A 23636-nucleotide genomic window follows, 5' to 3' on the forward strand; every position below is an offset into this window, starting at 1 on the left:
TTCTTTTAATGCATGCAAAACGGGAGTTGCCTCTACAGACAAATTCATGGTGTATCAATGGCTGCTAGCTATGATGGCCAAGTTCTTCTAACACTGTTGGAGACAGTATGCCTCTGAATACCAGTTGGTGAAAAGAGTGCCGTTTGGAAAGAGTGCCAGTTGGTGGAAAGAGTGCCGTTTTACCTGGGCCCTGATTGTGACCTTCCTGTAGGCTTTTGAATGACCACTGTGAGAACAGGATGCTTGACTAGATGGACCTCTGGTCTGATGCAGCAGGGGTCTTCTTTTCCACCCATTCCTTTTAAAAAAACACATTCTCCATTAATTTTTATTTAATTATATGCAAGCAACATGTAACAAAGCACTATAAATTTTCTTTGTGAACAATATTTGTATAAACAATTCTGTTAAAATGCCCCGGCTGTCAATCACCATACATATATACATCAATATATCAATTGGTTACAGATTATTTCAGAATTGTCTAATAGTTTTATTTATAAATGGGTTAAACTACAGAGCCTAGGACTTGCTGATCAGAAGGTCGGTGGTTCGAATCCCCGCGATGGGGTGAGCTCCCGTTGCTCGGTCCCAGCTCCTGCCAACCTAGCAGTTCGAAAGCACGTCAAAGTGCAAGTAGATAAATAGGTACCGCTCCGGCGGGAAGGTAAACGGCGTTTCCGTGCACTGCTCTGGTTTGCCAGAAGCAGCTTAGTCATGCTGGCTACATGACCCGGAAGCTGTACGCCGGCTCCCTCAGCCAATAAAGCGAGTTGAGCGCCGCAACCCCAGAGTCGTCCGTGACTGGACCTAATGGTCAGGGGTCCCTTTACCTTTACCTAATCCTCCGGCAGAGCTCTTCTTATGTACAGCAACCTATAGATAAGTATGGACCTAGATCTACTGCTTGGTATACAGCAGGGAGTGCCTTATTTCTGCTTAGCTTGGTGTGTCTGCTGTACCTTTTTTCTGGGAATGATAGATGTAGCCCAGGCATCCCCAAACCTGGCCCTCCAGCTGTTTTGGGACTATCATTCCCATCATCTCTGACCACTGGTCCTGTTCGCTAGGGATGATGGGAGTTGTAGTCCCAAAACAGCTGGAGGGCCGAGTTTGGGGATGCCTGATGGGTGAAACTGGGTTGCATTAATATAAAATTACTGCGATGCAAGTTATGTGTGCCTGCCTTTGCCCAGAAGTTAATTATCCAAAATGCAGTGACAGGCCTCCTGACATTAAGGCGCTGTACGTGTTGCCATTATGCTTCCAGGCCTATTTCAAAAAACTGGTACCTGCCTTTAAGCCTTTCTTGCATAGATCACCTGCTCCCTCCAGCATAATACATCACATGGGAGCATCGAGATCCTAGGGCATTTGCTGAAGTGTCACTGCTGTCCTATAATTTCCTCCCCAGTGTAGTCTGATAGAGTGTCAGCTTGGCAATCTTTTGAACTCCTCAGGTGAGCTTTTGGGGCTTTGGCTTACTGAGCTGCTGGAGTGTTTTTAAAAGGCTGACTAATGCTGTTGTGTCACATATGAAGGATGTTTATTGTTTTATTGTCAGAAACCTATTATAAGCTAGTTTGGGTACCATTTTGAATTTGGTGTGCATTCCTGCCATTTAGGCATGTTTCTAGTGTCTGATAATAAACACGGGAAGACAACACGTTGAAAAACAAGTTAGGGTCAGATCACTAGGTCAGCAAACTAGAAATGCCATGCAAGTACAGCAGCTAGTAGTGATTGCTGCTAAATGGAAGTCACAAACTCTAGCCTCAAGGGAGGAATGGATTTGTAAATTAAATGAATACTTAGCTTTGGCAAAATTAGCAGCTACTATAAGAAATCAGTCGAATCAAAAATAAAAAAGGAGTGGAAATGTTTTGATGAATATATGGGAAAATATTGCTCAAAAATATGCTAATATGTCTAGATTAAAATGTAAAGTATCTGAGGAAAGGTAAATTAGTAAGGAAGGGTAATAAGAATACATAGAAGATTTGAAAAGATTGTAGAATGCAAAGATGAATGTAAGAATGTAGAGGAAATTGAGTGGGGGCGGAGGGAAGGACAAAAGAATATTATGTTTGATTGATTATTTAAATGATAAATATATGTGAGGATGGCTTTGGTATATTTGCACTGTGATGTAATATAGAAACAAAACCAATAAAAAATGAAGAAAATAAATGCCATGCATTCTATCCACTTGTGCTCACCACTGCTTCCAGTAAGCTTTCCAGAAAGAGGAAAAATGGCAAGAACTGGCATTTGTATTTGAAGTTTTAGTATACAGCACCATTTCCATAAAGATTTATACACATGCTGGGTTTGGGTAATGTAATTACACAGCAACATAATACTTCCAGTTGTCCAATCATTGGGATATTTGAGAAATCTTGAGCCTAAACTTTGAATATTCCATACCAGAGGCTACAAATTGGAAGGAATACATTAAATTCTTTCCAGACTTATTTTTTAAAAAGCTACTAAAAATGCCAAAATACTTAAATAGTCACAACTGTTTAAATACTACTGCCCAACATCAGCCAACCAACTTGTATGTGCAAGGGGTACAGTAATCAGACCTGACCAGGTTCTGTTTGTTTGCTTGACCCAAATTGCAGGCTTATGCATTTTGGTAATAATAAATAAGCTTGATTGTACAATGTGTTCTTACTTAAAGATGTAAAGAGACTTCTGTTGGTCATACAACATACTGAGTTCCATATGCTGTGACCTGTAGTAGTAGATCAAGTCCATGCTCTTGTTTTTCAGCTGCTATGAAAAGCTGGTCAGTAACTGTCAATTGATCCTTGTTATATAAGCCAGACATTTTCTGAGGAAACATTAGCTAGGGCATTCTTGCTATAGTAACATATGAACTTTTGATCTTGGCTGTAATATCTAATCTAGGAATGACCAACTGAGAGCCTGTAGGCATGATGTAGTCCCAAAGCAATTTATCTGGCCCCTGGTCAGGGTAACATTTCCCATTCTGTAACTTGGGTATTCTTGAGGTGGGAAATGTATATACATGTACATGTATAACACTTAAAATATATATTTGCAACTCAACTTTTATACTGCCAAGGAGCATAATCCAGCACCCTTTGTTATGCAGAGTAGAAGAGTACAAGACCACACAGCTGGATTCAGTAGATGATTAGAATGAGATACAAGACTTGTCTGTCGCTGCATCCAGTAAGGCCAATTCATGACATTCCCCCCCCCCCCACTTTTTAAAAACAAAAGCAGCTTTAAAATTGGTGTGTTGATTTCACAGGTTATGAGTCGCAGTGATGGACTTGATGCAGGCAAACAAATTTAAACTTAAGCCAGACAAGATAGAGATGGTTTTGGTTAGCAGAGCTGTCTTGGGCATAGTTTAAGAGGGTAGCACTTGCTTTGAAAATGCAGGTTTAGAGTTTGGATGTGCCCCTGGTTTTATGCTTAACCATGGCTGCTTATGCCAGATAGCTTTTGCCTAACTCAAGCTCATGTTGCAACTGTGCCTCTTCTTGGAAGCTGCAGATCTCACCAAGATAACATGTGGCTTAGTTCCATCAGGTAGGGACTAACATTTTTCTTTTTGAGATTATTTTTTAAAGTCAGTTACTAGACCAGGTGAAGTTTTACTTTTTAAGTGATTGTTCTTTATCTACTTTCCTCATATGGCTCAAGCAAATATTCTTCAAATTAAATGAAACAGCAGCTCCATATTTTTAACATTATAAAATAAAAATGATCCATGTTTAATGTAAATATTACATTTTCTATTATCTGCTGGCTATTTGCGTTCTTTCTCTGAGCACACACACTCTGCTTAAACACACATGCTCCACAAGTACTACTTGGTGGTGCAAATTTTATCTATTAGCACCACTGTTACTTACTATTGTTGATATTTTGTTTTTATTGCATTTTTTTCTGGCATATGTGTGCTAAACTAAAACCCTGTCATTTTATTGATTTTTAAATCTGTCCCGCTGAGAGATCCTAGGGTGTTGACTGGGATACAAATAGTCTAATAAATAAAATGGCCCCAGTAATATGATTAGATTGTATTTATTAAACGTGTGTGTTGTTTAACACAGAAAGATGTCTCTAGGCAACTTTCCATATGGATAAAATATATAATACCAAAAAATAACTTTTAAATAACCAACATTAATAAACAATTATACAACCACTGGCTAAAGAACAAACTCTGAAATATTAACTGTTTCCACTGTCACTGCAGATATATGAACAGTTGAAATGGATCTAATCTATCCTGTCAAATGTTCTTTTTTACTGTTAAATACTATCAAAAGCGGGGGAAGAAGGGGATAATGCCTCCTAGCAAAAGTCATGAAATGGTGAAATATTTCTGTGTCTTCAACTGTTTCAGAACCATTTCTGTGACAGTTTTGTCCAACCTATCTAACTCTGACTGTTAGTCATAAAGACTCCTGGCTGCTCTGAGAAAGTGTGTAGCAATGGCATATTTAAATTGGCCAGAACATACAGGCTTTCAGGTCAGGGTATCTTCTTACGTAAACAGCACTTCATCCCACTTGAATAGCTGAGACTGTTACAATATCATTCTGATTTGCTGTTAAATTGTGCTACATGCTGCTGAAGGTCTCAGGTTGCTTAAAATGTTTCATGATTTGTTCAGTTCTGTCTAATACACTGACAGGTCCAGTAACAACTAGAGTGTAGGACTTTTTTCCGTTGGTCTAGTACAGTGTTGGGGAGTGACTCATTAGTGTTTTAAGTTGTGGACTAGCGTTTAGAGAACGGCAGGAGGAGATGACTGGTTAGCCAGTGTGATTGTTGTGGGATGCTGTCTTGGAAGAATAATATTGAGTCTTCAGTATCCATGGGCTAAGAAATGATTTATTTTAAAGGTACTAGCAGTGCCACATTTCAACTACAGTGGTGCCTCGCAAGACGAAATTAATTCGTTCCGCAAGTCTTTTCGTCTTGCGAGTTTTTCGTCTTGCGAAGCACGGTTTCCCATAGGAATGCATTAAAAATCAATGCGTTCCTATGGAAACCGCCTTCAGACCAGGTCCGGGGACAGTCTGTCCCCCGACCTCTTCTGAAGGCCGGCGGGGGGCGAAAGACTTTGCTTTCCCCCCCCCGCCTGCCTTCCGGGGGGGGGAAGGCTTCGCTGCCGTCCCCCAGCATTTTAAAAGCCCCCGGGACAGCGGAGAATTCCTCCGCTGTCCCGGGGCGATTTTAAAATGCTGGCAGGCGGCAGCGCTGCCGCCCGCCAGCATTTTTAAATCGCCCCGGGACAGCGGAGGAATTCTCCGCTGTCCCGGGGCGATTTAAAAGCCCCCGGGAAGGCAGGCAGGGGGGACAACGACTTTTGCCCCCCGCCGGCCTTCAGAAGAGGTCCAGGACCTCTTCTGAAGGCGGGCGGGGGGCAAAAGTCTTTGCTCCCCCCCCGCCTGCCTTCAAAAGCCATCCGGGATAGCGGGAAGCGCTTCCCTGCTATCCCGGACTGCTTTTAAAATGCTGGCGGTGGGGAGCAAAGCCTTTCGGCCCCCGCCGGCCTTCCTGGACCTCTTCTGAAGGCTGGAGGGGGGGGAAAGGCTTTGCTCCCCACCGCTAGCATTTAAAAGAGGTCCCCGGAGATTTCCCTATGGGCTTTCTTCTTGCGAAGCAAGCCCATAGGGAAATTCGTTTTGCGAAGCGCCTCCAAAACGGAAAACCTTTTCGTCTAGCGGGTTTTTCGTCTTGCGAGGCGTTCGTCTTGCGGGGCACCACTGTATTCAGTAATGTAGATATTTCCTAGCATGCAACTGGATCCAGGTAGGGGAAAGGGATCTGGTGTTGCTTTCTTGTTGGACTCTGTGGAAAAAGTAGTAGGATAAAGATGAGATAATTAGGGTGTGTTTGAAAGTGTGTCAGAAGTGGTCCATAATCCATGCAGCAGGAATGCTTAAATTTGGCAACCTGAAAATTAATACAGATTCAATAAGAGGGAGATCATTTATTTGTGCCACTGAGAAAATTGGTGGGGAAGATGCCAAGTGCATATAGATAAGGCTTCTGATAACAGCATATCAGTGTGACCATTTAAAGAATTCTATTGGGATACCTCTGACATGTTTAAAACACTTATTATAAGAGTAGCACTCCCTAACCTATAGAAACTGTGGTCCTTTCTACTCACTACTTTGAATTCTTTTTTTGGTTTTTCTTCTCCATTGCTAGGAACATTGTCTATTAAACTTACTAGCTGTTCTGTTCTGAGACCTGTCACCTGATACATAGGGGGTTCCTAATCAAAGCAGTTTCTAATCAGACTTGTGGAACAACGACTTAGTTCTCAGTTTGTAAGAAATCTGCAGGGAAGCAGAGTCCAAAAGATAGTATGAATAATGCTTGCACTACTGCGATAAAAGCTGCAATTTGGTGACTACTTGTATGTACCTAGTTAAAGTAAAAACCTGGGTAGATAAGACATGGTTTCCTATTTCAGATACATTTTTTGGTTACTTGAGGAGTTTTTTTTGCTAAATTTGGATCTTTATCGGAAGGTTTTTTTCATCTTATAGAGATCAGTAATACAGCATTGGTTATAATTGGACCTTAAAAGTGGGAGGAAGGGGACGCTGATGGAAATTCTAAATATTTTTCTGCAGCATGAATGAATAATTATCAGAAGCAGGTCACCCAAAAATGCCCTTGGTAACATCAAACTGTTGGTGCCAGAGAACTGCTGTGTTCAGTTGTAGTTGAGATCCATTAATAGCCATTGGCACAGAGCTACAGGCTGTGGAATGCAGTGCATTCCTTGTCGGTTTGTCAGGAAGACAGCCAATAAAACACATCTTCCAAGGGTAGTGTTCTAATTGTTTTTATAAAAATGTTTCCATTTAAACAGTTAATTTTTTCTTGAAATATTTGCATAGTAATAGCAGAATCTCTATTGTGCAAGAGATTACTAGACCCTCAATCCATTTCAGCTGACAGCAAAAAAAGACAAAAAAAGACCATTATTTGTATGTGGTGTGTTTTAAGTACCCCCCCCCAAAAAAACCCCCAATTTCTTCAAGTGGAGGAAACAGTATACAAGCTGCATGACTAAACCCCTGGCTCATCTCAGGCAATCCAAAATCAGCTGTTGTGGAATTTGAAAAGTGAATTCTTCATGTTTAGTTCAGCAAACCCCCTTGAGTTCCTTAAACATAGAGTGATGTCCAACTAAGCCACACTCTGTGTAGACATATTGAAATAAATGGACTTGAGCCCATTGATTTCAGTGGGCCTACTTGGAGTATGATTAAGATTGGATATTATTCACCACTAACATCTACTAATGCAACATTCAGATAAGTGTTGACTTCCTCTTCTGAGAGCTGTCTTGTAGACAAATGGTGCTAACCAAATGTGGTGTTTTGCTTTGGCAAACAGGATTTACCCTTCCCCTCTTCCCTTAATGCCCACCCAAAATTTGCTCTAGAACATTGGGTGACCCTCTGTATGTGGTGAGGCGTAGAAGACATGGAAATCATACTGTGTCTGCTGGCATGACATTGGATCTTGCCCAAATACTCTTCTAATTTTAATATGTAATCTGAATTGCTTTCTTTGTGGGGTGAAGGTTTGAGTAAACATTTGGTATGTGCCCAAATGAATGGAATGGTGCCATATCTAACAATAGTTCATTGTGGTTCTATAGATTGATTTTAGACATTTTCTTAACAAATGCTGTTCTGTATTTCTCCTTCACAGAAAACTTTATGCATGCATTTCTCTGTTTAAATCTGAAGTGTTGGACTTTGTAGGTTATGCAAGTGTCAACATGTATCTTGCACACAAAGTCTTAATTCAGCACAATTCAAGAATTAGGGAAGTCATTCAGGTTAAAACTGTTTGCTAACTTCAGTTCAGCTGTGCTACAGTGTTGCAGTACCAGAGCATGTGGACAACCATTTCTCACTAATATTTGGCATTCCATCATTTGAAAAATAAGACTTTAGAGCCATCTTGCTCCAAAATGGCAACTAGACATTCCATTTTGGTGCCTGCAACCCTGGTTTAAGGAGCCATTTGACTCCTAGCTTATATATCTGAATTTCAAACACTGGCACTAATAGCCACTATGTTTAGAAGAGAACAAGAACCCAGAAAAAAAATTAGGAATTTGCACCGTTCAGAATAAAATAATTCCTTTTCTAAAACTGCAGAGAGAGAATTTTAATACATTCACAGGCACAGTGGGATAAAACCAGGACACTACAATGAGTTTTGTCCTTCTACTATAAGTTGATGCAGGGCTAGAAGGAAGAAGCATGCTTTCTGAATGTTCCATGCCAGGAAGGAGAAAGTTGGCCATCAATGAGAGCAGGTTTGTGGTTCTGGCTTTGGAACAGAAGGTTCTGTTGCATTCCATTTAGTTCATTGGTTCTTCAGCCGGTAAATTGGGTCTCAGTCTGACCCAAGATGGAGCACAACAAAACTACTACCTTTCAAATATATGGTAAGAAATTTAAGAAGTGGATTCCCAAATGTGTGTTTAGGGTAAAAGTGGGTCCCAGGTCTGAAAAGTTTGAAAGCTACTGATGTAATTCAGCTAGACGGAGAACTATTATATAGTTTTCTTTAATATTGACGACAAGACTATCAGGTGTTCTGTATTGTGGTTTGCTTAGTTTTGGGGCTTAACACAGAATTAAAATGCATGTGAGCTTACTTGGTAAACAGAACCTGTAAAGTTGCTTCCCAGGTTGAAAATATATTTTCGAGACTTGCTGTGGTAAGCGGGAGGGAAAAGGTAATTTTGCTGAAGGGGCAGCTGTTCTGAGATGACTTACCAAGTTGTCATTCCTAGTGATAAGAAACCTACGTTCCATTTCACTTAATGTATAGATGAACAGAATTGTTCTAACAGAATTTGGAAACAGAATGTATCTAATGTTAAAAAAATTATTTCCTAGGGGAAAACTTTGTGGACGCAGAAGAGAATGCCCTTTTGGATACTGATGAAGAGGTGGTTCCAGAGAAGCCACGCCCAATACAAATTGTTCTTGCCCATGAAGACGATCATAACTTTGAACTGGATGAGTCAGCATTGGAGAGAATTTTGCTTCAGGAACACATAAGAGATCTCAATATAGTAGTTGTTTCTGTAGCTGGTGCATTCCGTAAAGGCAAATCTTTTCTCTTGGACTTTATGCTTAGGTATATGTACAACAAGGTGAGTAGCTTAAAGCACACCAGCTTGAAAATTCAAACTTGTTTGAATGCAAGTCTGTTTTATTTACATCCTGCTCTTTAACTGTAAATTTTAAGGTATTTGATTCTTAGGGTTCATTGTAATGCATTCCTAAATAAAACTTTTAAAACCCCAGTTTGTTTTTAAACTTTTGTGGCTTCGACCGAGTGATCTAATATTGACTTTGGAAGTAAAAGGCTTAATTATTTTGGAATAAATTAAAACAAAATAAAAAAAATCCTTCCAGTAGCACCTTAAAGACCAACTAAGTTAGTTCTAGGTATGAGCTTTCGTGTGCATGCACACTTCTTCAGATACACTGAAACAGAAGTCACCAGACCCTTCTATATAGTGAGAAGGTGGGGAGGGGTATTACTCAGAAGGGTGGTGGGAATGGGTGATTGGCAGATAGGAGTGATGAGCCTGTTGCAATAGGTCTTACAGGAAAAAGCAAGGGGTGAGAAGGTGAAAAATGGCTTTGTCATGTATAATGAGATAAGAATCCAATGTTAGACGATGGTGTATGCCATCAAATGCCAACAGTGTCCATCAGCTCTCTATATTGGACAAACAGGCCAAACCTTACGCCAAAGGATAAACGGACATAAATCTGACATCAGGAATCACAAGACAGAGAAACCAGTAGGAGAACACTTCAATCTCCCAGGACATTCTATACAAGATCTCAAAGTAGCTGTTCTATTACAAAGGAATTTCAGAAATAGACTGGAAAGAGAAGCTGCTGAATTGCAACTTATTACCAAACTTAAAACCATGGAGAGACCTGGTCTGAACAAAGACATTGGATTATTATCTCATTATACATGACAAAGCCATTTTTCACCTTCTCACCCCTTGCTTTTTCCTGTAAGACCTATTGCAGTCGTTAAGAGTCGTCAACAGGCTCATCACAGCTATCTGCCAACCACCCATTCCCACCACCCTTCTGAGTAATGCCCCTCCCCACCTTCTCACTATATAGAAGGGTCTGGTGACTTCTGTTTCAGTGTATCTGAAGAAGTGTGCATGCACACGAAAGCTCATACCAAGAACTAACTAACTTAGTTGGTCTTTAAGGTGCTACTGGAAGGAAATTTTTTATTTTGTTTTGACTATGGCAGACCAACACGGCTACCTATCTGTAATTGGAATAAATTAGTTTGGTATAAGTGGTTTTTCAGATAATATCATGCAGAATATGGCCTATGTCCGGCGAGTACTTTGCAGTAGTGGAAAACAACCACACCTGCAGGATTATTAGCTAATTTCTGTCTGAAGATCCCAGGGCCACTAAAATACGGAGGAGGGAGGAAAACTGGCAAAAACCAGTTGCCTTGCCTTCTGTGAGCTGAAACACTTTGCTATGCTAAGGAAGCATCGGGTACAAACATGGGTGACCAAGCAGTGCCTTTATCAGAAGGCGCTCAGGGAGGAGCTCAGTGATAGAGGGACACTACTTGCATCTCTTGATGTTCTAGTCTAGGCATCTCTGCAGCTGAGAGAGTCAGGCAGCAGTTCTGGAAAGAACACTAGTACTAACCATGACCTCTTAGATTGCTATGAGCTCATCAAAGACATGATGGGAGAGTTGCCTAGGAATACATGCTGCCTCCTGCAGATAGGTTAGACTTACTCAGTGTGGCCGCACTTGTACAGAGAGCCACTTTGGAATTCCCTGCATCTTGTTTAAAAGGGGTGTGTGTGTGTGTGTGTGTGTGTGTATGCAAGCCTTTACTAATTGATAGAGCTGAAATGGATGGGTTTGTATAAAAAACAGCATGCAGATTCTTGCACAGTTAACATTATTCGTGATAGTGACCCAAGCCATACTCGTGTGTAGGCTTATAGAAATCAATAGGTATTACTTAAATCCATTGATTTAAATGGGTTTATTTTGTGTATAACTAACATTGAATATTGCCTTATGCATTGTGAAGCTGGTTCCCTGGTTATATTAAAGCGTAGATATATTAAAGGGTAGGGCAGAATACTTTAACAATGTGCTCGGCAAGTGCTGACAAAAGCCAAAGAAATGGAACACCGTTACAAGATTTTATGGGAACATAATATGAATAGAAATGCAAATAAGATTACGTGGTATCTTAACTCAGCAGGATCTTTCTTTACAGGTTCTATAAATGTAGAAAGCTTGTACTGTCCTTGAAGTAACATGGGGGGGGGGGGACACCAAGAATTGTGTTCTTTGAGAGCAGTCACTTTAACTTCTGACTGGTATTGAAAACTCTGCAAAACTGAAACATTCATTTTTTGATTGAAATAAGATTTCCCCCTGACTAGTTATTTAAAATGTTCTAATGTAAGATTACCTAGAACCTCTTAACGCACTGAATAAGTATGTGACTCCTGTTACAGGAATCATCAACTTGGATAGGTGGAAGCCAAGAGCCTTTGACTGGGTTTACATGGAGAGGAGGGTGTGAGAGAGAAACAACTGGAATTCAGATCTGGAGTGAAGTGTTCGTAATTCCCAAGCCTGATGGGACAAAGGTATTACTTCAAATAGCTGGCAGATCTTTACTGTCTGAAGTATGCTGGATTACTGTGTGACTGTGGCAAACCTTAGCTCTCTCCTCAAGAGTTACCGTATTTTTCGCTCTATAGGATGCACTGGACCATAGGGGGAGAACAGGAAAAAAATTGTTTTCCCCTTGTTCTCCCCCTCAAAAACAAGGTACGTTCAAGAGCAGGTCAAGGAACAGCGCAAAGGCTGCCCGCAGCCTTGCCGCTGCCCCCGAACTTGTGGGGCATGGCGGTGGGGAGAAGCGGTGCACACCGACCACTCTCGCTCTCCATGCTTCAGCGAAAGCCTGCATTCGCTCCATAGGACGCACACACATTTCCCCTTCATTTTTGGAGGGGGAAAAGTGTGTCCTATAGAGCGAAAAATACGGTAAATAATTTTTGTAAATCACTTTGAGGGGTTGGTGTTTTTGTTTCTTTTGCAATCAAGTGGCATATAAAAGTTATGAAATAAATAATATTAGCTTAATATATTTTATATTTTTACCATGTTTTCTGCATATCTTATTTCCTGCCACTTTGAAAAAAAATGCTGCCATTTTGTAAAGCTGAAACAAGATACGCAGACAACTTGTTACTGAATGTCAGTTGCATGAATCTGGTAAGGTAATCTTGAAGCTTACCTGTTTATGACTTGAACAGTGTGTGCAATAGCCCCACCCCCCATCCCCCAGAAGTAGGGCCATATTTAGAATCTAGTTAAGATCCTGGTTCAGTCTAGTGCATAAACATGTTGTATAAAAAATCATAAAAAACATGTTGTATAAAAAAAGTCCTCTCCTGCGATGAGGCTACATTTTAATATTTTAATGTTCCATTATTTTAATGTTGTATTATATTTTTGTTTTTAAGTTGTAATCATTCATCTTGTTTTTATTATTGCTTGTAAGCCGCTCTGAGCCTGGGGAGGGCGGGGTATAAATAAAAAATTATTATTATATTATTATATTATTATTATAAAAAACCCAAAGTGCAACAGAGTGAAAGGTGGCTGGGTTACTTGGCCAGTCCTTAGGCTGCCAATAAAGCAGTCTCTGGCTGGTGGAATATATCTTATGACAGCCAAATTGAGGTAATTGAGATGGCTTAATAGAAGACAGCTGGGATAGCTTAAGTTTTTAGCATAGAGATGTCAGAACTGCCTGTTTAGTAATTTTGCTTCTTCTTTTTAATGGCAACGCTCCTCTAGGTTGCAGTATTGCTAATGGATACCCAAGGTGCCTTTGATAGCCAATCAACTATCAAAGACTGTGCAACTGTATTTGCTTTGAGCACCATGACAAGTTCGGTCCAGGTAAGGACCAGTGTTTAAAACTGAGATATGAAAGCTAGGAACTAAATGGCCCCTTAAGCCTAGGTTATGGGCGCCACAACAGAATGTCTAGGCATGCTTTTTTAATAAAACGAATAAAAGCTGAAAATGAATGAACCACAGCTAAAATATTATGTTCATTTTTCACATGGTCTATTAGTCCTCTCCCTGTCCACCCACCTAATATTATTAAGAGAGTCTCTTCTCCAGTCTTCGGAGTAGCTGGAAATGGGGAGGTAGAAAAAGGTCTTCTTTTCCTTCCACTCTGCAGTTTTAATCTGAAATCTTAGGCACAGTACTACACCCAGAGCTCAGAAACAGCTTGCGCTAATGAAATTCCCTGTCGCAAAATGCTCCTAGAACAATGGGAGTTTCGAACACTGCTAAGGATATATGTTTTTCAAAGTGGTGGTAGCCTCTAAATACCCTCAGGCTACAGCTTCAGAATTGACAATTTTGGTATTTCAATGCCTATTGAAAATAGTTTTAGTTTTGCCAAATGATTTTAGAGAATTAATTTGATTCGGCATTGGTTCTGTTTTACAATTTTATGTTTTAAACAGAATCATATATTTGCTGGAAAAAGGAGCAGGAAAGTGCCTTAGCACTCACTAAAAGGAGAAGGAATCCTCACCATTGCTAAGCTGGGGAGTGTACTGAAGAGCTCTGACATCTGATGTATGCCCAACCGCATAATACCTAGCAACAGGGCTCTGTCTGCTTAGTTAACCACCCAAATCCCGTTGGTTTTGATTCCTTATTTCTGTGGCCGTCACATGTTGGCATTTATTAACTTTTGACACAAGGCAACTTGAGAAAGTTGACGTGATCGTGCTAGCGTTTGCTTTGCTTTAAAAACTCCTTTTTTTACTTCTGATGTGAAGCATAATGACTATGATTTAGGATAGTGTGACCCCAATCCTGATTGTTAGTTTGGGTAGTAACTCACTCAGTGCTGCAGTGCTGGTGTATTTTTTAATAGGAAAATGTATAAAATCTGTTGCAGAAATGTAAAAAAACTAATAACGTGTTTTCTAGGTGTACAACTTATCACAGAACATTCAAGAAGATGATCTTCAGCATTTGCAGGTAAATATGTCCATAAACAATGACGATCTCCCACTAAGGAACATGACTGTAGAACTTGGATTATAATTAGTGTTGAGTTGAGTGTTGAGCTGTTAATAGGACAGGTCAGAATTCTTGGGGGGGAAACATTCATGTAAGCAGAATCTGGCAAACTTCCTTTAGTAGCTGATCTCAAGGAGTGGTGTTTTGGAATGTAGCTGCTACTAGAAGTAGGAAGAGTGATGGGATGTTAAAAGACCTGATGTGCACATAGGACACGGCACAGAATGCTTAACGTCATGGCCATTACATTGCGATGGGCTCCCCGTCCTTTACCTCTGAGATATTTGTCTTCATTTTTTTTGTTAAGTATACTGATTGTAATAAAATAAAATAATACTTGGATTCTATGCAGTTCTAAGCAGTTATGGAATGTTTGTCCAAATTGGCTCTGCTAAATTTTGCCTCCTATTGGAAAATACTATGATGATTCAACAGAAGGATGCTAGGTTTGAAGAATGAAATTATTTGGTTGGTATAGCTGCTTGGTGAAAGAGTAATGGAAGCATCGGGATCTTGCCACTAAAAGATGATCTTTCTGGTTTTGAGATAGTTTTGAAGTCGGACAGCATGGGTCAAAAGTAACCTTTACATAGATAATATGGGGAGGGGGGCACTGCCGGTACATACCGCTAGAAGATAAAATTAAAGAATTGGTAAATATTCAGATTGGAGCACAATTTTTAGAGCTGCTTATGCTACAGGCTAGTCAATTTATTTTTCAGTTATCAGCTTTAAAGGGAGGTGTTCCCAGTCTTACTGAACATTGTGATCCCAAATTGCTAATGCAGCAGTTTTTCATTTTCTTTTTACAAAGCAGCAATATTGTATAGTATTATGTATTTATAATAGTCATTTTATTGCCACAATTGGCAAAAGTAGGTTGGCTCCTATTAAACAGAGGACTACACAAGACAGTGGAAGTAGGCAAAAAGTTGTTTAGTACTGCAGGCCTTATTAATGGATTGGAATACAGTCGTACTGTGGTTCTCAAACGCCTTGCGACTCGAACTTTTTGGCTCCCGAACGCTGCAAACCCAGAAGTTAGTGTTCTGGTTTGCGAATGTTTTTTGAAAGCCAAATGTCCAACGTGGCTTCCACAGCTTTGGTTTTCAAATGTTTTCAGAAGTTAAATGGACTTCTGTAACGGATTCCGTTCAAGAACCAAGATATGACTGTATATGGCTTTCCTTTGCATTAAAAGCTTGGTCAGAGCAAGCACCTAACAATGATGAATAATGACTTGAAATCCAGTATTAGGCTACTTTAATGTCTGTCTGAGCATGTGTTGCAGTACTGTTTGTTTCTGTACTCTCGATGCATGCTTAATGGCTTCGTTTTATAGTTGTTTACAGAGTACGGAAGGCTAGCTATGGAAGAAATTTATCAAAAGCCATTTCAGGTAATAGCATGATTATATTGGTCATAGTTAATTAATTTTTGTATGTATATTTAACATCTTAGGGCAGTTTCACACATTGTAGTAGAATCCAGTAAGCATTAATCATAGCATATACCAACTTCAGCAAAACATTTAAGGCGGCTACATAGTTCCTAACTTTACACATCGATAGTATGTGTAGATCAGGGCAGCCATATTTTCCCTAGGCTCCATCATGTGTTTCATGGTCATTATGCTTAAGTTGCCTAAGCCATAATGGGTAAAGGTTCCTCTCAAAGTTCATATAGTGTTGGCTCAGTCTGCTATAAAGGTATTGGCCTTAACAGACTTGTTGATGGTAGCCAAAAGCCATTTTTTTTGTGACCAAACCTTGTGCACATTAAGCAATGATGGTACACATGGCAAAGCAGTTGGTGTATAATTTTTATGGAAAGGCCGAGGTTAAACTACAGCTTCCATAGTGGCATTTTCAGGCTACTTGTGTTTTGGGGATTAAAATCCTACTTGTTCAGCTTCTGAGTATTTCTAGTTATGCATGTTCTTCTGTTGGCCAGGACAACAGTTAATGGTTACTTTTGTCTTTTTCATATAGACACTAATGTTCTTAATTAGAGACTGGAGCTATCCTTATGAACATCCATATGGCTTAGTTGGAGGAAAACAATTTCTAGAAAAACGGTTACAGGTAAGCTATGACCTGCAGTAAATCATTAGTAAGACCATGTTCCTAAACAAACAAGAACTTGGTTCATGAGAGCTGCACTACATAGAACCTAAAAGTAATTGTTTTGGATTAGGTCAGCTTTGATATTCTCTGTAATAAAAGTACAGTGGTGCCTTGCTAGACAAAAAGAATTTGTTCCGCGATTCTCTTCGTCTAGCGGTTTTTTCGTCTTGCGAAGCAAGCCCATTGACAGTTTAGTGGATTAGCGCTACAGCTGTCAAGCGGCTTCCAGCGATCAGCTGTTAAGTGGCTTATCAGCGGAACAGCTGATAAGCGGCTTAGCGGCTTAAGAAAAGGGCGGAAAAAGCGGAAAAAAGCCGCGGGGGGATGCAAGATTTTTTTCGTCTTGCGAAGCAACCCCATAGGGAAATTCGTTTTGCGAAGCACCTCCAAAACGGAAAACCCTTTCGTCTAGCGGGTTTTTCGTCTTGCGAGGCGTTCGTCTTGCGGGGCACCACTGTAATACTAAGATGTGGTGCCAGAAGGATGTATAACATCTGTGATAAGATTGTGTTGTGAAAAATATGTATTGTTTGTAGGTTAAGGTGCACCAGCACGAAGAGCTCCAGAATGTAAGGAAGCACATTCACTCATGTTTCAGTAACCTTGGCTGTTTCCTATTGCCACATCCTGGTCTTAAAGTCGCAACAAACCCAAGCTTTGATGGGCGGCTAAACGGTATGAGGTTTTTCATTTGTATTCCTGCCTTTAATAGATTACTGATTTGAATCTGTATTCAAGTGCAAATGCACTGAAGGTGGTAGATGGAGTGCACATAATTCTAAAATTTAGTACGGATGAGCTCTGATATATAGAGTAATATGCTTATTGGAGAAGGAGATGTTAGTATAAATTCTGTTTGAATGCTGTAGTCAAATATTCAGCTGATGGGTGTTGGGGGGGCACTAGTGTATATATTTGAAATGTATTTTATACGCTGCTGACAACAGTGAATGGGATGTTTGATTGAAACTTACACAGCAATGAAAGTAAAGTAGGGGAAACAAAGCCAGACTGTTGCCAACATGGTTTCCCATTATATCTGAACTGGGCTTTTGTTTTGAGAAACTTACTATACTAGAACTGTATAGGCATGCTAGCTGGGGGTCGGGGGGAAGCTTCAACAGAATCTGGACATGCTTGAAAAACAGCAGCTGCCTATCATTGCATATTTTTAATGCTGTATTTTTATTTATATTCTTTCTGATGGGCATAAATATAAACTCTTACACACACCTGAAGCAATGTTTATATTTCACTGATAAGCTTTTGCTCACTTCTTCTGTGCTTGGAATAGAGCGCTCAGCAAAGTAGCCATCAGCCAGGGCATGTATTAGGCAACTGAATTTTTTTATGTGAGTATTTGTTAGAGAACTAAGATCTAACATTCACAGCATTTTAGAAATAAACTGGAACAATAAAGATCTTGTTTATCTTGTGTTTCTGATTCAAGAACACAAATCGATGACAGTGCTGCTGTTGCTGCTCTGGTTTTTGGATAGCCTTGTTATAAAGGACTGGCAATCTTTCAATGAAACAACCTTCAGCATTGGCTAAGGTTTTAAGGTTTTTCTTTCCTTTTGGATATCCAATTATTGAGTTGGGGTGTTTCACATCATGTTAAGCCGCCACTGACTCTGGAGAGAAGGAGTGTCTTGTTAATTGCGGCAAAATTGCAACTCCTTTTCTGTGACTGATTCCACTAGACATTGATGACGACTTTAAGAGTGAGCTACGGAATCTGGTTCCATTGCTGCTTGCTCCTGAAAACCTGGTAGAGAAAGAGATCAGTGGCTCGAAGGTGACATGTAGAGATCTTGTGCAATATTTCAAGGTAGGCAAATACTTGTGCTCATTGATCAGTTCTTTAAAATAGCGAACCTATTGTAAGCCCTTCAGCTTGTAGGCCAAAGTCCTGTTAAGTGACAGAGACCCATTGAAATACAGTAGTGTGCAATTTCTGCACATTATGGCCAGCATAATCAAAGGCATGGCTATTTTTTGGTCATCAAGCTTAGTTATTTTTTCTGTTCTGTTAACTATGCTCTTGCTAGAGAAAAGAAACATTCTTCAGCTATATGGCCCCAATTTTCAGTTGAGACTTTCAATGTTGTTTCCTTTCCTGGCTCTTCCAGCATTAAACTAACTCTTTGCTATATGGGCAACTTCACTCACCCCAGGTTGTCTCATATCTCATTAGGCTGTTTTGCTCTTTATGATGCAAAGTGGTTTCCAGTTGCCCCTGGAGTGATGCAGGTACGCTACCCAGGACCTTAATCTGCAAACTCCTGTTCTTGAAGTAGTAGTCTCCTGCTCTGGCTGGTGGTTGCAGTGTTTTGTACCAAAGAGTAGGCAACCGCATCTGTTTTGTCATCACCCAAAGTTGGCATATGTGGGGCAGCATAGAGTCTACTTGTCCTTGAACTGTGTTGCTGCACCCATCTATTGGTGCATAGCGCTTCCATAAGCACACCCAACAAAATGATCCTAGGAAAACCACCTTTAATTCTGGTTATGCTTCCCTACAGCATGGTGGTTGTTCAGTGAATCCAGTCTTCAACATTGCTAAAAAGTATAACATTTAATATTGGTGGACATGATAGACCACCTTAATCCAGTAAGTTATATTATTTAATGGAACTTGAATTTTGGGCGTTGTGTTTAAAACCTGCTTTTCCAGTCGATTGAATCTAGGCAGTAAAACCTGGCTTTGTTTTTAGGCTTATATTAAAATCTATCAAGGAGAGGAGCTGCCTCACCCTAAGTCAATGCTGCAGGTAAAGTTTTGTACACTTCCATCTCTAAAGGTATCTGACGCCAAGAGTGTTTGATACAAATCAGGCCAGCTGATGGTCAGATGCTGTATGTTTGTGAATAAAAGCTGCTGGAAACTGCAGGAGGGGACAGTGCTGTTGTGCGACTGTAGGTTGCGGCTGTTGTGCGACTGTAGGTTGGCGACTGAGAGAACAGGATGCTGGACTAGATAAGCTATTGGCCTGATCCTGCAGTTCCTTTTTGTGTTCTTATACTATGTTAATGGAGACATTTCAAGATTTGGGGATTGAAATCCCAGATCAGTAAATTTGTGCCTCAGATGGGGGCATGCCCTGCTCCAGCGAAGAAATAACTGGGAGCCCACTTTAAACTCCCAGTTGTTCATTTGAAGCCCCACCCTTGCCTGCCCCACACCCAGTGTTACGTATGAGGGAGGCCTGGCAAGCCAAGTTTGGCCCATGGGTCAGAGGTTTCCCACCTAGATGCTGAAATGGAAGCTTTATGCATACAAAGGTTAAATGTCAGCGTGACAAACCAAGGTGTACACTGATTCTGCACATAGCCAACTTGTGCTGTCAGATAAACTGAGATTAAATGGGTCTATCCCATCTAGTACCTTGACGTGCCTTTCTTCAGAGTGAGTTTCTCGTAAAGCAGTGTTTTTTAGGATTTTCTTTCTGGTAATTGCAGCAGACTAGCCCAAAAAACTGTTTTAAGATTTCCAAGCAATTCTGTCCAAGAGCTGCCATCAGAGGGTGGGTGTTGCAAGTAATGATTCAGGAGTTTAGGCTATGAAAATATGGTAAGAATACATTCATTTGGTATTCAGATCACAAATATGGAAACTATGACACAAATGAAACTCCTCCAAGCTGTTTAGTGTCACTTGTTATGCTTTGTTTTTTAAAAACTTAAGGCAACAGCAGAAGCCAACAACCTTGCTGCAGTAGCTGGAGCAAAAGATACTTACAACAAAGGAATGGAGCAGGTATTGATGTGAATGGATGATATGTTGCATGCTTTTAGTTTAATCTAAGAACTGCTCTGCACTGGGTAGATATTTGATCTTAGATCTCATAAACCAAGAGCAGCTAGATCAAGATCTACCAATAAATCTCTGATCTACCAATCTACCAATCTCTGATCAAGATCTACCAATAAATCTCTGAGTGATTTGGAGTGGATTGTCAAGGATGTTTGAGAAAGGCGCGCCCTGTTCCTTAATTCTGAATACAGACACTGTGAGCTACCTCTTTGCACCTGGTTCCAGTATATAAATAAATCAAAGTCGGAGCTGTGGTGTTGCCTGCTTCTCAGACTTTTTACTTTTTATTTGCAAATTGAACACAGAAAAGGAAGTGGGGAAAATATTAAAGGGGGTGGGGAATATTGCCGCTCAAATGTACCTGAATATACCAAGATTAATGTTAGTGCAGAGAAACTTTCAAATTGTGATGTTGAGGTTTGAGGGAGGTAAAAGAAATGGGGACAGCTGGTAAGGAAGACTGATTCTGCAGCATGGTCGCTTAAGCATGGATGTTATGCCTGCATCAGCCCTCGGATGAATTGCTTAGCTAGTACACTGGAAGGATCGTGAATGGCTCTGGAGCTGTTATGTGGTGCTATATATATATAAAGGCGATGTAAAATTAACACATTAATGCCCTTTGGTTGCCCTTGCTCCACATGCGTCAGTCTGATTTAGGCACAAGCAGCCGTCTTTCCGAAGGTGATGCTGGAGAGCTACTACATTTTTTAAAAGGAGCAGTGAAGGGAAGCTTCCTCTTTCACCTCCTTTTTTATTTATTTAAACTTACTCTGCATTTTCTGCAAAGGTATGCATGGTTCTCTGTCTCTCACTTGTCCTCGCAACCTTGTGAGATAGGCTGGTCTTGAGGGATAGTGACTGGTTCAAGGTAATCCAGTGAGCTTTGTAGCTGAGCGAGGATTTGAACCTGGATCTTCCCAGTCCTTGTCCAATAGAATAAACACTGCATCTGAATAAACTTACACCTGTAGCCCTCGTACCCCTATAACGCTAGGCGAATTCTAACATAATGCAAGCTAATAGGTCGATTCTGCTTATTCCAACAGGTTTGTGGAGGAGATAAGCCTTATATTGCTCCTGCAGACTTAGAGCGAAAGCACCTAGATCTAAAAGAGCTTGCCATAAAACAGTTCCGTTCTGTGAAAAAGATGGGAGGTGAGGATTTCTGTCGCCGTTACCAGGACCAGCTTGATGAAGAGCTCGACGAAGTCTATGCAAACTTTGTGAAGCACAACGATGGCAAAAACCTCTTCTATGCTGCCCGTACCCCTGCTACTCTCTTTGCTGTTATGTTTGCCATGTACATAATCTCAGGACTGACTGGCTTCCTTGGAATGAACTCCATAGCTACCCTATGTAACCTTGTAATGGGGGTTGCTCTCATCTCCCTTTGTACTTGGGCATACGTTAAATACTCTGGGGAATTCAGAGAAGTTGGAACACTCATTGATCAGATGGCTGAGCTACTATGGGATCAGGTGGGTACCTTTGAGCTAAAAGTTTTCCTTCCAGAAGAAACTTGCCAACTTTGCTGTTCTTGAGCAGTAGTTGGTCTAAATGCCTCTCCTGCAAGATTGAAGAACAAACACCAGAAATTAATCACTAGACAATGAACCTGGTGGAAATAGCCTTTGAAATCCACCCAGAATATTTTTAGCATCTCTGTGCCCAATCATAAAACCAGATTTTGAAAATCCGTAAAAGGCAAAGGTAGTAATGTAAGTTCACCTCCCTTTGTGTGTGTCCATAAAAGGCACAGGTTTGGTTTATACTCTTAAAAGGTAAGTAAGAACTGTCTTTCCAAAGAGGATGGGTATTTGAAGATCCTAGCAGTTCTGATTCCATATTTGGTTGTCATGACACTGAATGGAAAATTCATGGAAGTTGAGCTTGAGTACATTATAGGACCGTCTGCTGTAGCATAGTTGGCTTGTTTACTGCACGCTAAAATTGCTCGTTCATAAAATGATCAGTTCTTAAGGACTGGTATACAGACTAAGTGCATAAACATGTCAGCAGGAGATTTGGAATTGGAATGTGACAAGCATAAAGCTTTAATTAGGCACATGGTAGGAGGTTTTTCATTAAAATTCCTATTGTGTAGGGGAAGGACTATGAGCCATCAATGGCTGGCCACATCAAGGTATGTATGCACTTCAGCAAAGGGTTTCCGAGTTCTTTGTTCAAAAAGATTTTCACATGAATTCTTCTTGATTAAACCTGAACAAAAGAATTGTGCTCTGCTGCAACAGCTTCCAAGAAATTTGAGAGCGCCTTCTCATCAACTAATTAATAGTTCCCTTAGCACAATCCTTTGCATGTTTTATCTGAGGTGAGTCCCACTGTGTTCAGTAGGGCTTACTCTTATTAAAGTGTGTTTCAGAGTGTAGCCTTAATCTGAAACTAGAGATGGGAGGAATCTTGAATTGTAAATATGTAAAGAATGAACCAAAAACACACACCATGTGTAGCCCACCATTGAGTCTGAATGATTTTGTACTTTGTGGCTTTTCATGTACACATGTTGAGTCCCCTCATTATTTAACCTAGGTTAGACTTTGCCTAAGCGTCATTTTTTTCTATTGAGTCCTGTTGCATGACTAAAAGGATGCCCTTATATTGCCACCTGCTGGCTAACTGGAATTTTGCAGCCAGGAGCAGCCGCAGGTCCACTTCTTTTAGAAGTATACGAGTAGGAAGGTTGCTCCGAGCTTTTATAGAACTAGGATGTTGCCTCCCACAAACAACTGGGTACTGAATTTCACTAAGATGTAGAAAGAGCACAAGAGCATTGATCTAGTCCAGTATCACGAGTGGCCAACCAGCTACCAAAGATGCATGATTCAAGCAGTCCTGTTGTGGTCCATCTACAGTTCTGTTTGTAGACAATATAGTAGAAACCTCTGTAGCCCTTGTGCTAAATGAACACCCCTCCTGCTGCATCTGGAGACCTTACCTTTACTGATGGGGCTTGGAAATAAAGGGTTGTATCCAATAGTGGCTTTGTCCTAGCAGAATGGGGCACCCTGCACTTTGGGGGACCCTCCAAAACAGCTTGCAGTATGGCTGGATGGGCTGTGGCAGGATTGGGATCTCTAGAAAATTGGGTGCCCCGGCTTCCACTACTGCAAAGCCACCCATGGATATAGTACATAGCAGCTTCTATAGATTTACTCAGAATGTTTTTTAAATTCTCGCTTATTGATTCTTCTCATGGAAATGACCTTTTATTGATTAAAACTTGCTCCATGCCCAGGAACTTGGGAATTTCCCTTGTACAGAGTTGGGTCATTGGTTTATCTTGCTCAGTATAGTCAACACTGACTGGCAGAAGCTCTCTAGTTTTCTCAGCCTGACCTGGAAATGCTGGGAACTGAACCTGTATCTTCAGCATACACAGCATGTACCGCTAATAGCCAGATGCTTTTCATTTGGAGAAAGCTTTTTTACTGTTCCTGAACTCTCTTTTGGTGCAAGACCTTGGTT

General features: G+C 40.6%; 1 protein-coding gene across 3 annotated transcripts in view; it reads left to right on the forward strand.

Moving 5' to 3' along the window:
* Positions 1-23636, forward strand: part of ATL2 (atlastin GTPase 2) — a 31541-nt gene that overhangs the window by 5723 nt on the left and 2182 nt on the right. For all 3 annotated transcript variants that reach the window (XM_083733461.1, XM_083733459.1, XM_083733460.1), the window contains exons 2-12: positions 8943-9202; positions 11594-11728; positions 12951-13055; positions 14112-14162; positions 15547-15603; positions 16196-16288; positions 16867-17005; positions 18034-18161; positions 19048-19104; positions 20019-20090; positions 21197-21628. In XM_083733461.1, coding sequence (XP_083589587.1) covers positions 8943-9202; positions 11594-11728; positions 12951-13055; positions 14112-14162; positions 15547-15603; positions 16196-16288; positions 16867-17005; positions 18034-18161; positions 19048-19104; positions 20019-20090; positions 21197-21628 — 1529 coding nt within the window. The remainder of the gene's footprint in view (positions 1-8942; positions 9203-11593; positions 11729-12950; positions 13056-14111; positions 14163-15546; positions 15604-16195; positions 16289-16866; positions 17006-18033; positions 18162-19047; positions 19105-20018; positions 20091-21196; positions 21629-23636) is intronic.

The sequence above is a fragment of the Podarcis gaigeae genome (genome assembly GCF_964106915.1).
Source record: "Podarcis gaigeae genome assembly, chromosome: 3".
Taxonomy (NCBI): Eukaryota; Metazoa; Chordata; class Lepidosauria; order Squamata; family Lacertidae; genus Podarcis; species Podarcis gaigeae.